The 16611-nt window shown below is 37.8% G+C and overlaps 1 protein-coding gene across 5 annotated transcripts in view; it reads left to right on the forward strand.

Moving 5' to 3' along the window:
• Positions 1-16611, forward strand: part of PNPT1 (polyribonucleotide nucleotidyltransferase 1) — a 58393-nt gene that overhangs the window by 9228 nt on the left and 32554 nt on the right. For all 5 annotated transcript variants that reach the window (XM_081589528.1, XM_081589529.1, XM_081589527.1 and 2 more), the window contains exons 6-11: positions 1695-1758; positions 1858-1905; positions 2911-3024; positions 7524-7710; positions 8748-8799; positions 9102-9159. In XM_081589528.1, the coding sequence (XP_081445654.1) occupies positions 1695-1758; positions 1858-1905; positions 2911-3024; positions 7524-7710; positions 8748-8799; positions 9102-9159 (523 nt within the window). The remainder of the gene's footprint in view (positions 1-1694; positions 1759-1857; positions 1906-2910; positions 3025-7523; positions 7711-8747; positions 8800-9101; positions 9160-16611) is intronic.

Here is a 16611-nt window from a genome sequence, read left to right on the forward strand (position 1 = left end):
AGAACTGTACAAAAAAGATCTTCACGACACAGATAATCACGATGGTGTGATCACTCACCTAGAGCCAGACATCCTGGAATGTGAAGTCAAGTGGGCCTTAGAAAGCATCACTACGAACAAAGCTAGTGGAGGTGATGGAATTCCAGTTGAGCTATTTCAAATCCTCAAAGGTGATGCTGTGAAAGTGCTGCACTCGATATGCCAGCAAATTTGGAAAACTCAGCAGTGGCCACAGGACTGGAAGAGGTCAGTCTTCGTTCCAATCCCAAAGAAAGGCAATGCCAAAGAATGCTCAAACTACCGCACAATTGCACTCATCTCACATGCTAGTAAAGTAATGCTCAAAATTCTCCAAGCCAGGCTTCAGCAATACGTGAACCGTGAACTTCCAGATGTTCAAGCTGGTTTTAGAAAAGGCAGAGGAACCAGAGATCAAATTGCCAATATCCGCTGGATCATCAAAAAAGCAAGAGAGTTCCAGAAAAACATCTATTTCTGCTTTATTGACTATGCCAAAGCCTTTGACTGTGTGGATCACAATAAACTGTGGAAAATTCTGAAAGAGATGGGAATACCAGATCATCTGACCTGTCTCTTGAGAAACCTGTATGCAGGTCAGGAAGCAACAGTTAGAACTGGACATGGAACAACAGACTGGTTCCAAATAGGAAAAGGAGTACGTCAAGGCTGTATATTGTCACCCTGCTTATTTAACTTCTATGCAGAGTACATCATGAGAAACGCTGGGCTGGAAGAAACACAAGCTGGAATCAAGATTGCCAGGAGAAATATCAATAACCTCAGATATGCGGATGACACCACCCTTATGGCAGAAAGTGAAGAAGAACTAAAGAGCCTCTTGATGAAGGTGAAGGAGAGTGAAAAAGTTGGCTTAAAGCTCAACGTTCAGAAAACTAAGATCATGGCATCTGGTCCCATCACTCCATGGGAAATAGATGGGGAAACAGTGGAAACAGTGTCAGACTTTACTTTTTTGGGCTCCAGAATCACTGCTGATGGTGACTGCAGCCATGAAATTAAAAGACGCTTACTACTTGGAAGGAAGGTTATGGCCAACCTAGATAGCATGTTTAAAAGCAGAGACATTACTTTGCCAACAAAAGTCCATCTAGTCAAGACTATGGTTTTTCCAGTGGTCATGTATGGATGTGAGAGTTGGACGGTGAAGAAAGCTGAGCGCCGCAGAATTGATGCTTTTGAACTGTGGTGTTGGAGAAGACTCTTGAGAGTTTCTTGGACTGCAAGGAGATCCAATCAATCCATCCTAAAAGAGATCAATCCTGGGTGTTCATTGGAAGGTCTGATGTTGAAGCTGAAGCTCCAATACTTTGGCCACCTCATGCGAAGGGTTGACTCATTGGAAAAGACCCTAATGCTGGGTAGGATTGGGGGCGGGAGGAGAAGGGGACGACAGAGGATGAGATGGTTGGATGGCATCACCGACTCGATGAACATGGGTTTGGGTAAACTCCGGGAGTTGGTGATGGACAGAGAGGCCTGGCGTGCTGCAATTCATGGGGTCGCAGGGAGTCGGACACGAGTGAGCGACTGAACTGAACTGATATCATATAGTTTTCCTATATTTTAGGCCAAGATGTTATTCCAAATGATAATCCTCCCAAATCAAGTAAGATTTTTTTTTTAAGTGTTTTGCATTTTTTCCCTTGCACCAGATCCTTTGTAATCTGTTAGCAGTAGATGGTGTTAATGAACCTGATGTCCTAGCAATTAATGGTGGTAAGTATAAAAATAAAGATTAAAATTATTACTGTTGATTTTCTTTTTTAAGCAATGAAATATTTTTATTTCAGCTCTTATTTTCTTTCTTTTTTAAAGCTTCTGTAGCCCTCTCATTATCAGATATTCCTTGGAATGGACCTATTGGTAAGTTAGGATTTGAAAATAAAAAACATTTTTTCTGTGACTTCTCAGCTTTTTGGCTAAGATCACTAAAGAAACTTTTTTTTTTTTTTCCAGAAAATAGGAGTAAGCATGCTATAGCAAGGGCATAGATTTATTAGCTTTGATTTACTATTTCTTGGGGAGTCTGATTAGATGACATTCTAAGAAGAGTCCTTTCAGATCTTTAAGACACTTTTTTTTTTTCAGATCTTTAAGACACTTTTATCTTTGCTTTGGGTTTTGTTTCTTATAGCAATATGTTATATGTTAGAGATTATTTTATGTTCTCAGATAATGTGACTTCTTAGTTGCCTCTTCTGTTTGAAGAACTTCTCTATTTTTGGACTGAGAAATTGTCAGGGTACACACTCTTTCAAGATAATATTGAAGTATAAACTTGTTTGTAACTTACAGCTCATGTCAGTTGTATTCATGCAATATACAAATGATTTCTCAGGTAAATGATTATTGAGTGTCCTAAATGCCCGATATTGGACTTAGCAATGAAAGAACTAAGGCAGACTAGGTATCAGCAGTACAAAGATGAATGAGACAGTTCTTGGTTTCAGCATGAGTGAAACAAATTTTTATAAACAATACTATAAAAGTATAGTCAGTGTTAAGGAAATGATAGAGAAGGGCAGGTTTATATTTGTGTGGTTAGGTGTCAGAGAGGGTTTCTCAAGAGTCACTGACATTTATGCTGTACCTTAGCAGGATCAGAAGGTAAGCACTTGTCTTAAGAGAAAAGACAGTCAAGACTAGGAAAAGACCACGAGCGTAATCACAGAGATGAATGCTGAACTTGAGTCACCCAGTGAGGCCAGAAGATAGGGTGAGGTAGTATAATCAATGGTCCTTAAATACCACGATAGAAATATGGATTTTATTGTGGTCACAGTGGAAGACAGGGATTGAAGCCATTACTGGAATGTCTTGAAAACTGAGTTTTTATTAAACAATTGACAATATTTTAATATATTTTAGGGGCAGTACGAATAGGAATGATTGATGGAGAATGTGTAGTTAACCCAACACGAAAAGAAATGGCTAACAGTACTTTAAATTTAGTGGTTACTGGAGCACCTAAAAGTCAGATTGGTAAGTAGTTTATGTGGTAGATTTGTTCTGGATTTTATGTACAGGTTTTGGCTTCTAAAAATGTATGTGTGTTTTGTTAATTAGCCATAAAAATTTTGGTTTTGTTTTATTGCTGCCCTATTTTGGTAGTACTCTTGCTTCATGTTGAATAATACCTGGAATTATAGACTGTTATATAACTAATTGAAATACAAAAATCTTTACTAAGGTAATTTTAGTAATTATTTTTAGACTGATAGGCTAGTCTAAAATTTGAAGTTTTAAATCTGGTGGTAAATTGTTTTATTAGTTTAAATATGTTAATTTAGCTAATGCAGTCATTCTAAGCCTGTTTGTTGTCCTCTGAGAAAGAGGTATCGTATTTCCTCATAGGAAACTAGTGATAAAGATATGCACTGGACCATGGGTCACCTTTACTCCTTCCAACTAAAATGCCATAATCAACATGAACAAAAATCAAAGGCTGGTTCTGTTGAAGGGGAATAGCCTTTAACAGTCAGAATGACTTGGGTTTGAAACTCAGCATCTGCCATAGTTAACCATGCAAACTTGGACAAATAAATTAAGGTACCTTAGTTTATCCTGCTACCTGACATTTGTTGTCTGGAAGTTTCTGACACAGAATCTTCTGGTGTGGGAACATTTTGATGAAATGTAAACTTATTAAACTTTTAGTGCTTTTTTTGTTCAGTTAACATGTGAAATACCTCATTTCCAGCTGCTGCTTTTGGAATGTTCATAATGACTTAGAACTAGATGATAGACAAAATACATGAAAGAGGAATTGTGTATTATCTACATGTTAGTTAGGAATTGTATGGTTAAACTAAATAACAAGGCTTAAACAAAACGGGAACTTAATTTCTCTCAAGTAACAAAAATTCAGAGATAATGAGTCCAGGACAGTTACAGCAGCTCCCCTAATGTCCTCAGAAATCTAGATTGTTTTATAGCTTTCTACTCTGCTATGCCCAGGGCGTTGCCCACATCTTCATGCTTATGTACTGGCTACCAGTGGTGGTATAGTTGCTAAGTCATGTACAACTCTTGAAACACCATGGACTGTAGCCTGCCAGGCTTCTCTGACCATGGGATTCCAGAGCTCTGGCTAACGTAACTCTGGCCAACTTATCTTACTTACAGGCAGGAAGGGAAAAAAGAGGTGGGGGCAAGGGACCAGGAGGAATAGTAAAAAGAGTAAGTCACCCTCCCTTTTAAAGGTGAAGGTGGGGAACCATCACAATATAGAGAACCATCACAATATAGAGAAAATTCTAAAGATTTGGGGAGGCTGTGAATAATAAATGACCCCTACATTATATTTGAGCATCTCAAAAAGGGCCCTGAGTAGAGTGTTGGTTTGCTATTTGAAGTTCACTTGGTCTATATCTGAAATTTTTCTGCTGAAAGTTAGTAACTTTCAGCAAAATTAGTAAAAAAAGAAATTTACTAATCTATCAATTAGTAAATTGATTTGGCTACTTTATAGGGCCATTATGAAGATTAGAGTCAAGGTTTGTAGAGTACCCAACATAGTACCTAGAACGTAGTAAGCAAATGGTTAATATTACTGTTAAGATGCAAAATAAACCATCTTCTAAATGGTCATATACCTTTATCTGCCTTTGTGTCTGAACCACTCTAATTTTAAAGAGATACTGGAGGAATGAACTAAGGATCTTTACAGTATCTGCAGCATGCCACAGAAACCCAGTAGGCAGCCTTCCAGCTGCGGTTCTGACCTGTTCCTCTAGATGGAAGAATGAAATTAGAAACTGCTTAAACCGTCACAGGGTAGTCTTGAGTAGTTAGTTATAAGGAGGCTGAAGGTGATTCAGAACCAGCCTGTAAGGAAAGTGGTTTCAGAAGTTACCAGCATCCATTTTACGACTTTTGCATCACTATTTTCAGTCAGCTGTGTGCTTTTGTCAGGATACACCAGATGAACATTTGACCCCATGTTGATGTGTTAAAGTGAATATTGGTTCCAAAAACCATCATCCTGGAACTTCTGAGTACAAAAATATGAACAAGTAATTGCTACCACTTCATCATTAAAGTATTTAGTAATCTAAATCTCTCAAGTATAACCTTACAGAGGGCAAGAATAATTTCTCTGCACTGTCAGCTGCTAGATTACTTCAGCCATTATTCTGCACAATGTCACTTGGATTCTTGTTTCCAACTGTCAACATTTAATATCACTAATCTTCTTTCTATGTATACTAGGATATAATTCAGGAAAAAAGTACACCAGTAACAATTTTTATTAAAAAAATTGTATCTAGAATTCATAGTTTCAGCTAATCTCAAAAATCCACTATCTTCAACTATTGAAAATGGCTAGGTTCAGAGCAGTCATTTTGACAAGCTTTTTTGTTTAAAATTTTAGCCTCTGTGGCAGTGCTGTCCAGTAGAACTCTGCAATAAAGGAAATGTTTTATACCTGAACATGTAACTACTGAGTACTTAAAATGTAGCTAGTGACTAAGAAACTGAATTTTTAATTTTATATAATTTTAACTTATTTAAATGCAAATAGCTATATGGGGCAGGTAATTATATTGAACAGCACAGGTCTACAGACTCAAAACAATAAGGAATTTTCTTGTAAAGCACCTTTAATAATGAATTGCTTTGAAGTTTAATTGGTGAAAACAAAGTTTGAGAAATACTCATTTTCTTTACCATATTCTCTTCATATGCTCTTTTTAACATTAATTTACTGAGGTAACAGTTTACATACATTAAATACATGTTTTTAAATCTCCAGTTCTGTGAAAGGGAGAGGCGATGTCATGGGAACACAGATAAGAGAAAGGATATACCATCTCCATATCATGATATCAGGGGAAGCTTCTTTGTGCCTCATGTGAACAATTGAAACCTAACCTCCCTTCATCCTCCTCCATGTATATTTGTTTAATATTTCTCTACTTTTAGAACCACAACAGGGGAGTGTTATAATGTTTGCTTCAACCATCAAACAGTTTAGAAAATTCCAGACAAGTATTCCAGTGTGTTGTATTTACCCATATTTCTGCTTAATATGTTCTTAACATGGTTTCTTCCTTTATTGTTTTCTTTCTGTTTAGAGAACTTCCTTTAGCCATTTCAGGGTGACACATTTTCTTCGTTCTCCTACATCTAAGAGTTTTAATTTCTTCTTCACTCTTAAATATTTTCACTGGGAATAGGATTCTGGGTTGAAAGTTCTTCTCTTTCAGCACCTGAAAGATATTATGCCTCTTCCTTCTGTCCTCCATGGTTTCTGATGATAAATCTGCTGTTTTTTGAATGCTTTTCCCATATGGGTATGGTGTCATTTTTCTCTAGCTGGTTTCAAGATTTTTTTCCTTTGTCTTTGGTTATCAGAAGTTTAATTACGATATGTCTTTCTTTGGGTTATCCTATGTAGGGTTTATTCAGCTTCTTGAATATGCAGGTTTATGTTTCCACCAAATTTGGGGGATTTCCAGCTATTTTTCCCCCAGTACTTTCAGCCCTGCCATCTTTCTCCTCTCTTTCCAAGACAGCAGTGACACAAATGTTAGATCTTCCATTATAGTTTCACAGATCTGCTTCAGCTGACTGATGGAATTCCAACATATAAAGCATATAAGATTTTTTTTTCCATTCTTGATTATGCTTAGAAGCCTTAGAAGTGACTTTTTAGAAGTGATTCATTATGACTTTTTAGCCATAATAAATCTTAATGACAGCATGATGTGGTTAAATACACTAGTTTGGTGGTAGCTATGCATTACATGATCTTAGACTTTGGACAAGTTGAGAGATGGCAGAAATGGCACACAGGTTGGCAAGAGTCTATTCAGCCTTATAGAAACCAAAGCTAAAGTGCTAGAAGCCTTACTTTGGAGCTTCCCTGGTTTCTACAGGAGTTATACTTTACAAAACTAAAAATAACTGTTTTATGGTAGTAGCTTGGGTCCTCTAGTTGGCTAACTTGAAACAGTATCACTGCAAAGATTTCCTGACCCAGGCAAGAATTAGAAAATGTGACAAGGACCAAATTAAGTGAGAGGTCACATCAAATGTTACAGGAAACGTTATTGGACACCTACTGTGCTGATATTTTAAATTTTCAATTTAAATACATTTAAAAAATAGATGTAGTTGTATATGTTAAAGGCTGGAACTGTATGATACTTGAATTATATCTTATAGAACTGTTACAAAAAATTGTGTGCATATTTCATTTTCTGTTTCATTTTTTTAATGAGAAATTCCTCAGTAAATTTATGAAGAATATATACTTAACTTCAAATATCAAGGTTTCTTTATTCATTTACTACTGTTTATATTTTGGAATTGTGTTAATTCTGAGGAAAGAAATCAAAAAGGTAGAAAATGGATCTGTAGGATTTGTCACGTCATGGTCTTTGAAAATGGTAAAATTGAAATTTGAAAATTCAAATTTGAAACATTTGAAAATTGGTAAAAGGTTCAATGGCAGTCTTTTTTTTTTTTCTTTTTAGTCATGTTGGAAGCCTCTGCAGAGAATATTTTACAGCAGGACTTTTGCCATGCTATCAAAGTGGGAGTAAAACATACACAACAAATAATTCAGGGCATCCAGCAGTTGGTAAAAGAAAATGGTGTTATCAAGAGGACACCTCAGAAGTTATTTGTCCCTTCGCCAGAGATTGTCAAACACGCTCATAAGTAAGAACATCTGTACAAAAGAAAATATGAAAGTATCACCAGATTTAATTTCCTCTCAGAAATAACTTCTCATGGAAGCACTGTCCATACATTACTTCCTAAATACCAGCTTTCTATTTTAAGAGTCATTGCCATAAATAGCAGTGTAATGCTTTTAAAAGGATAAACCTACATCTCTCTTCAAGGACCTAAGTTTAAATCTCAAAGGAAAGGGGAGAGTGAGTGTACTTGTCCAAATTAAGATAATTCTCCTCTCTCTCTGTCAAGGAAAAAGAGTATAAAGCATAAGATATTTGAATATCTAAGGAAACTGTTGAGGTTCTCAAAAAGAAATACAGCCACGACTATATGCCCGGTCCTTATAATAGTGCCTGTACATAAAGTACTCAATAAATTATGAATGAATGACCAGAGAATTATTTAATTTGAAATAAACTGAAAAAGTTAATATTTCCCTTAGTATGAGTCTCACAGCCATTACTTAGAGATTGGAGTTTTAACACTACCCAATCAAAAGATTACCTGCAATAACAGCCAAAATGCATAGAAAAAAAAAAAACAGCTGGTTCCATGAGAGTGAGTGAAGAGAGAAAAATCTAAGATGAAATTAATTGTACCGTTTAGAAGGGAAGGTATGTGTGAGTGATTTCCCTAATATGTGAGGAGAAAGAAATTTGTGTTCTTCCCTTGTGGCTCAGCTGGTAAAGAATCTGCCTGCGATGTGGGAGACCAGGGTTCGATCCCTGGGCTGGGAAGATACCCTGGAGAAGGGAAAGGCTACCCACTCCAGTATTCTGGCCTGGAAAATTCCATGGACTGTATAGTCCATGGGGTTGCAAAAAGTCAGACACAACTGAGCGACTTTCACTGCATCATAAATAGTAAACAGATTAACAGTGTTACAGAGCAATAAATACATATTTTTAATGATGAAATGTTAAGTATTTTAGCCTGTTAAATGTTTCAGTCTTGTTTATAATAAACACTCCCTAATGTTTCTACATATTATGCTGACCTTTACTTTTTGCTTAAAATAGACTCGCCATGGAAAAACTCTACACAGTTTTTACAGATCATGAACATGATAAAGTAGGTATACCTGAATTTTGTTTATATAATTGTTCTGGGAATTCTTTTTTGTCATAGCTCATACAATTTTATTTATGAATATCTGTCATATTTTTATGAAAAGGGGAGTGTGTGAATACATTTAAGTGAATTAAACAGGTAGTATTTCTTAAAAATCAATAACCAGTTGCAATCTTTTAAAGACTATTACCATTAGGGAAATCTGATTACTATTACAATGTGTTAATTGTATAGTAATTTAAAAAATAGAAATGTTAAATATAAATGCCATATATAACAACTGAACTTCAACTTTCTTTTAGATTTCCAGAGATGAAGCTATTAACAAGATTAGATTAGATACAGAGGAACAACTAAAAGGTAAATTTTATTTTTTTTTAGTTTAAAAAAATAAAGGAAATAATAGATTTTAAAATTTCAGTTGTTAAGAGATCAGTTATTCTTGTTACTCCTTAGTTTTATCTTGAGTAAACTTGTGATAATGATACATCCCAAAGTTACTGTTAAACTGACTTCTATGAATGGGTAAGAACTGCATCTGACCCAAAGTGAGCACCAATAACTGCTGAGTATGTGGTGTTGCTAATCTTTTCTAGATCAAACTCTTATACTCCAAAATGGGTATCCTTGTATCCTGTCCTATGAAAACCTAAAAGATACTCTTTAAAATTCTTGAGTTTAATTTATAAAATTGCAATACTAATACGGTTTGTGAGGATTGAATGAATAAACCATTTACATCTGTGCCTGGCACATTGCAGGTGTTCAGTAAATGTTAACTGATGTTATTAACATGTGGAATTGTAAAATTTAGATTTTCAAGAATGTTTCTGTCTAAAAATTATTAAACAAAAGGATTTTATTGCTTAATAGCAGTCACACAAACTGATGTGTACCACGCATGACATATAGTTCTTATTAATTTTTCTGCTAATAGGCAAATATCCTCTCACCTGCATATCTCAAGACAAAAATTTTGCTGCTAGCATCAATATTAAGGCCATTATGTATTTCTATAATTATTTGTATCCATTATCTACATCTGTAATTGCCATTGAAAAAGTTTGGTCTTTTCTCACTATATTTTATCCTATTAAGGATTGGAAGTAAGTCAGATAGAGAAGGCTGCCGTCTATGGGGTCGCACAGAATCGGACACGACTGAAGCGACTTAGCAGCAGCAGCAGCAGATAGAGAAGGAGAAATAACATATGACATCCCTTATATGTGGAATCTGAAAAGAAATGATACAAATGAACTTATTTGTAAGACAGAAAGAGACTCACAGACTTAGAGAATGAACTTATATGGTTGCCAGTGGGGAAGAAAGGAGGGAAGGGATAGTTAGGGAGTTTGGTTTGGACATGTACACACTGCTATGTTTAAAATGGATAACCAACAAGGACCTACTGAATAGCACATGGAACTCAGCTCAATATTATGTGGCACCTGGATGGGAGGGGAGTTTGGGGGAGAATGGATACATGTATATGCATGGCTGAGTTCCTTCACTGTTCACCTGAAACTATCACAACATTGATAACCGGCTGTACCCCAATACAAAATAAAAAGTTGGGGAGGGGAAATGCCAAAAAAAAAAAAAGATTAGAAGTTGTATAACACCTGATGCCTTATTTAAAAAGAAAGTGGGAGAGGGGAGAGCAGAAGATGGCGGAGGAATAGGACGGGGAGACCACTCTCTCCTCCACAAATTTATCGAAAGAACATCTGAACGCTGACCAAACTTCACAAAACTACTTCTGAAGGCTGGCTGAGGACGTCAGGCTTTCACAAAAACTGCGCATTATCTTCAAAAGAGGTAGGAGAAATTATAAAAGATAAAAAGAGAGACAAAAGAGTTAGGGACGGAGACCCGTCCCGGGGAGGGAGTCGTAAAAGAGGAGGAATTTCCAAGCACCAGGAAACCCTCTCACCGGCGGGTGAGGGGGAGGATTTTTTATCTCGGAGGGCAACGTAACTGGGAGGAAAAAATAAATAAAATCGACAGATTACGTGCCTAAAGCAACTCCCAGCAAAGAACCCCAGACGCTCGCATCATCCGCCACCAGCAAGTGGGGGCTGAACGGAGAGGAGCGGGCGGCATTGCCTAGGGTAAGGACCGGGCCCGAGTGCCCCGAGGGCAATCTGAGGGAGCTAACGTGAGATAGTAACCTAAACTGTGGGACAGCAAGAGAGAGAGAGAACTATCCCGCGAAAAGCCCAACTCTAAGGCACTGCCGGCCCGCTCACAGAACAAAGGACTGAGCGATACCAGAGGAGAGCTAGCCGGCTGCGGACTGCGCCATCCCCCGCCGGACACAGCGGGCAGGCGGGGCCCGCCAGAGCCGGAAAGGGGCAAACTCGGCTCCAGAGAGGGCACCCCCTACCAAACTGCAAACAGGCTCCCAGTTTTTAAGCAAAGACTGCCTGAGATCCCGGAGGGTCGACAGCAGCCGGGAGGGTCGCAGCCAGAGACCAGCTCCCCAGAACCGACACAAAGCACACCGGAGCCGGGCGCGCCTGTAAACCGAGGCGGGGACCAGGGAGGTGATAAGCCGCACCGCCCCAACAGGGGACAGCGCCCTCGCCAAACTCCTGGCCGCCTGGGCAGCTCCGACCGGGAACGGCACAAGCCGCGGGCAAAATCGAGTCTGCGCCTTTGTGGAGTAACCGGGAGCCTGAACCTGAGCGGCTTAGTCCTGGGAAGTGCACGCAGCTCAGGGCCCGCTCCCCGGCCGAGTAACCTGAAGCCTGAGCAGGGTAGACGGGGAAAGCACACACGCCGTGAGCGGGGGCGAACCCAGTGCGGCCGAGACACTGCGAGCTTACCACACACACGCCAGAATTGCAGTGTTCCTTCCTCCCCACAGCACGATTGAACAAGGGAACCTAAAGAGATCACCTCCACCGCTTTGTTGCAGGGCGGAAATTAGATACTGAAGAGATCTCCAAACAGAAGCCAAATAAACAGAGGGAAGTGCTTTGGAAGGGACAGGCCAACAGATTAAGATCCCTGTAGCTAATACCGACTGCATTAAAAAGGACCTACAGATCTTGAAAAGTATAAGCAGGAATAAGGATCTATCTAAAACTGAGCAGATCCCACACTGCTCACAACAGCTCCAGAGAAAGTCCGGGATATATATATTTTTTACTATTATTATTTTTTTTAATTTTTTTTTAATTTTTTTTTTTAATTAAAAAAATTTTTTTTTCTCTTCTTTCCTTTTTCTTCAAGTCCTCTATTACACCTTTAACTTTCATTTTCATAACCCACTATTAACTTGCAAAAAAAAAAAAAAACCCCTATTTTTGAAGCAAACTACATACATATATCTTATACCTTTTGTGTTTTTTTTTTTTTAATGTTTTTTTCCTGTTCTACATTTTTTTACTGTTTCTTTTTTTACTGTTTTACTGTTTTTTTTTCTTTTTACACTGTTCCCTTTTTTCTTTTTTTTTTTTTTTTTTAGATTGTAAGTTTTATAAGAGTCTAACCTCTACTCTAGATTTTTAATCTGTGTTTTACATATTTGATATCAACTTTGTACATTTAAGAACCCAATCTTTAGGACCCATTTTTACTCAGGAGTGTGATCACTGGCCCGATCACTCTCTCCCCCTATTGATGCTCTTTCTTCTCCCCCAGGGAACCTCTATCTCCCACCCTCCTCCTTCTCTTCTCAACCCAATTCTGTGAATCTCTGAGGGTGTTCTGGGTACCGGAGAACACTTCAGGAACAGGATACTGCCCAGATCTCTCTCTCCCCTCTTAATTCCTCCCTTTCTACTCATGCTCACCTCTGTTACCTTCCTCCCCCCTCTCTATGTATCTCTGTGAATCACTCTGAGGGTTCCAAACTGTGGAAAGCACAGAGGGAAGTGCTTACTGGCTAGATTGCTCTCTCCACATTTGAATTCCGCTCTTCCCCTCCTGGTCACTTCAACCCACCCCCCCCACCTCATCTCTCCATGTAACTCAGTGAACCTTTCTGGGTATCCCTCACTGTGGAGAATCTTTTCACCATTAACCTAAAAGTTTTATTATTGAGGCTGTATGGAAGGAGAAGTCTTGAGGCTACTGCAAGAATAAGACTGAAAGCCAGGGGAAACATTAGTTAATAAGAGACCATCCAATAGCCTCCATAAATTCACTGAAACCAAGCTCCACCCAAGAGATAATAAGTTCCAGAGCAAGACATACCACGCAAATTCTCCAGCAACGCAGGAACATAGACCTGAGCATCAATATACAGGCTGCCCAGAGGCACACCAAATCCATAGACATCTCAAAAATTAATACTGGTCACTCCATTACACTCAAGAGAGCAGAAATCCAGCTCCACCCACCAGAACACCGACACAAGCTCCCCCAACCAGGAAACCTTGACAAGCCACCTGTCCAACCCCAACCGCAGTGAGGAACCTCCACAACAAAGAGGAACTTCATACTACCAGAATACAGAAGGGCCACGCCTAACACAGCAATCTAAACAAGATGAAAAGGCAGAGAAATACTCAGCAAGTAAAGGAAAATGAGAAATGCCCACAAAGCCAAACAAAAGAGGAGGAGATAGGGAATCTATCCGAAAAAGAATTTAGAATAAGGATAATAAAAATGATCCAAAATCTTGAAAGCAAAATGGAGTTACAGATAAATAGCCTGGAGACAAAGATTGAGAAGATGCAAGAAATGTTTATCAAGGACTTAGAAGAAATAAAAAGGAATCAATATAGAATGAATAATGAAATAAAGGAGATAAAAGACACTCTGGAGGGAACCAACAGTAGAATAACGGAGGCAGAAGATAGGATAAGTGAGGTAGAAGATAGAATGATGGAAATAAACGATGCAGAGAGGAAAAAAGAAAAAAGAATCAAAAGAAATGAGGAAAACCTCCGGGACCTCTGGGACAATATGAAACGCCCCAACATTCGAATCATAGGAGTCCCAGAAGAAGAAGATAAAAGGAAAGGCCATGAAAAAATACTCGAGGAGATAATAGTTGAGAATTTCCCTAAATTGAGGAAAGAAATAGTCACAGAAGTCCAAGAAACCCAGAGAGTTCCAAACAGGATAAACCCAAGGCGAAACACCCCAAGACACATATTAATCAAATTAACAAAGATCAAACACAAAGAACAAATATTAAAAGCAGCAAGGGAAAAACAACAAATAACACACAAGGGGATCCCCATAAGGATAACAGCTGATCTTTCAATAGAAACCCTTCAGGCTAGAAGGGAATGGCAGGACATACTTAAAGTAATGAAAGAGAATAATCTACAACCCAGATTACTGTACCCAGCAAGGATCTCATTCAGATATGAAGGAGAATTCAAAAGCTTTACAGACAAGCAAGAGCTGAGGGAATTCAGCACCACCAAACCAGCTCTCCAGCAAATGCTAAAGGATCTTCTCTAAACAGGAAACACAGAAAGGATGTTTCAACACGAACTCAAAACAACAAAGCAAATGGCAACGGGATCATACTTATCAATAATTACCTTAAATGTAAATGGGTTGAATGCCCCAACCAAAAGGCAAAGGGTTGCTGAATGGATACAAAAACAAGACCCCTATATATGCTGTCTACAAGAGACCCACCTCAAAACTAGGGACACACACAGGCTGAAAGTGAAAGGATGGAAAAACATATTCCATGCAAACGGAGACCAAAAGAAAGCAGGAGTCGCAATACTCATTTCAGATAAAATAGACTTTAAAATAAAGGATGTGAAAAGGGACAAAGAAGGACACTACATAAAGATCAAAGGATCAATTCAAGAAGAAGACGTAACAATCATAAATATATATGCACCCAACATAGGAGCACCACAATATATAAGGCAAATACTAACAAGTATGAAAGGGGAAGTTAACAATAACACAATAATAGTGGGAGACTTTAATACTCCACTCACGCATATGGATAGATCAACTAAACAGAAAATTAACAAGGAAACACAAACTTTAAATGATACAATAGACAAATTAGATTTAATTGATATTTACAGGAGTTTCCACCCCAAAACAATCAATTTTACCTTTTTCTCAAGTGCACATGGAACTTTCTCCAGGATAGATCACATCCTGGGCCATAAATCTAGCCTTGGTAAATTCAAAAAAATTGAAATCATCCCAGCCATCTTCTCTGACCACAATGCAGTAAGATTAGACCTCAGTTACAGGAAAAAAACTATTAAAAGTTCCAACATATGGAGGCTAAACAACACGCTTCTGAATAACCAACAAATCACAGAAGAAATCAAAAAAGAAATAAAATTATGCATAGAAACGAATGAAAATGAAAACACAACAACCCAAAACCTATGGGACACTGTAAAAGCAATACTAAGGGGAAGGTTCATAGCAATACAGGCGTACCTCAAGAAACAAGAAAAAAATCAAATAAATCAACTAACTCTACACCTAAAGCAACTAGAGAAGGAAGAAATGAAAAACCCCAGGGTCAGTAGAAGGAAAGAAATCTTAAAAATTAGGGCAGAAATAAATGCAAAAGAAACAAAAGAGACCATAGCAAAAATCAACAAAACTAAAAGCTGGTTTTTCGAGAAGATAAACAAAATTGATAAGCCATTAGCCAGACTCATCAAGAAACAAAGGGAGAAGAATCAGATCAACAAAATTAGAAATGAAAATGGAGAGATCACAACAGATTCCACAGAAATACAAAGGATCATAAGAGACTACTACCAACAGCTATATGCCAATAAAATGGACAACTTGGAAGAAATGGACAAATTCTTAGAAAAGTATAACTTTCCAAAACTGAACCAGGAAGAAATAGAAGATCTTAACAGACCCATCACAAGCACGGAAATCGAAAGTGTAATCAGAAATCTTCCAGCAAACAAAAGCCCAGGACCAGACGGCTTCACAGCGGAATTCTACCAAAAATTTAGAGAAGAGCTAACACCTATCCTGCTCAAACTCTTCCAGAAAATTGCAGAAGATGGTAAACTTCCAAACTCATTCTATGAGGCCACCATCACCCTAATTCCAAAACTAGACAAAGATGTCACAAAAAAGGAAAACTACAGGCCAATATCACTGATGAACATAGATGCAAAAATCCTTAATAAAATTCTAGCAAACAGAATCCAACATCATATTAAAAAGATCATACATCATGACCAAGTGGGCTTTATCCCAGGAATGCAAGGTTTTTTTAACATCCGCAAATCAATCAATGTAATACACCACATTAACAAATTGAAAGAAAAAAACCATATGGTTATCTCAATAGATGCAGAAAAAGCCTTTGACAAAATTCAGCATCCATTTATGATTAAAACCCTCCAGAAAGCAGGAATAGAAGGAACATATCTCAACATAATAAAAGCTATATATGACAAACCCACAGCAAACATTATCCTCAATGGTGAAAAATTGAAAGCATTTCCCCTAAAGTCAGGAACAAGGCAAGGATGCCCACTCTCACCACTACTATTCAACATAGTTTTGGAAGTTTTGGCCACAGCAATCAGAGCTGAAAAAGAAATAAAAGGAATACAGATAGGAAAAGAAGAAGTAAAACTCTCACTGTTTGCAGATGACATGATCCTCTACATAGAAAACCCTAAAGACTCTACTAGAAAATTACTAGAGTTGATCAATGAATATAGTAAAGTTGCAGGATATAAAATTAACACACAGAAATCCCTTGCATTCCTATACTCCAATAATGAGAAAACAGAAAGAGAAATTAAGGAAACAATACCATTCACCATTGCATCCAAAAGAATAAAATACTTAGGAATATATCTACCTAAAGAAACAAAAGACTTA

The sequence above is a fragment of the Giraffa tippelskirchi genome, chromosome 4 (genome assembly GCF_054371585.1).
Source record: "Giraffa tippelskirchi isolate mGirTip1 chromosome 4, T2T-mGirTip1v1.2.pri, whole genome shotgun sequence".
Taxonomy (NCBI): Eukaryota; Metazoa; Chordata; class Mammalia; order Artiodactyla; family Giraffidae; genus Giraffa; species Giraffa tippelskirchi.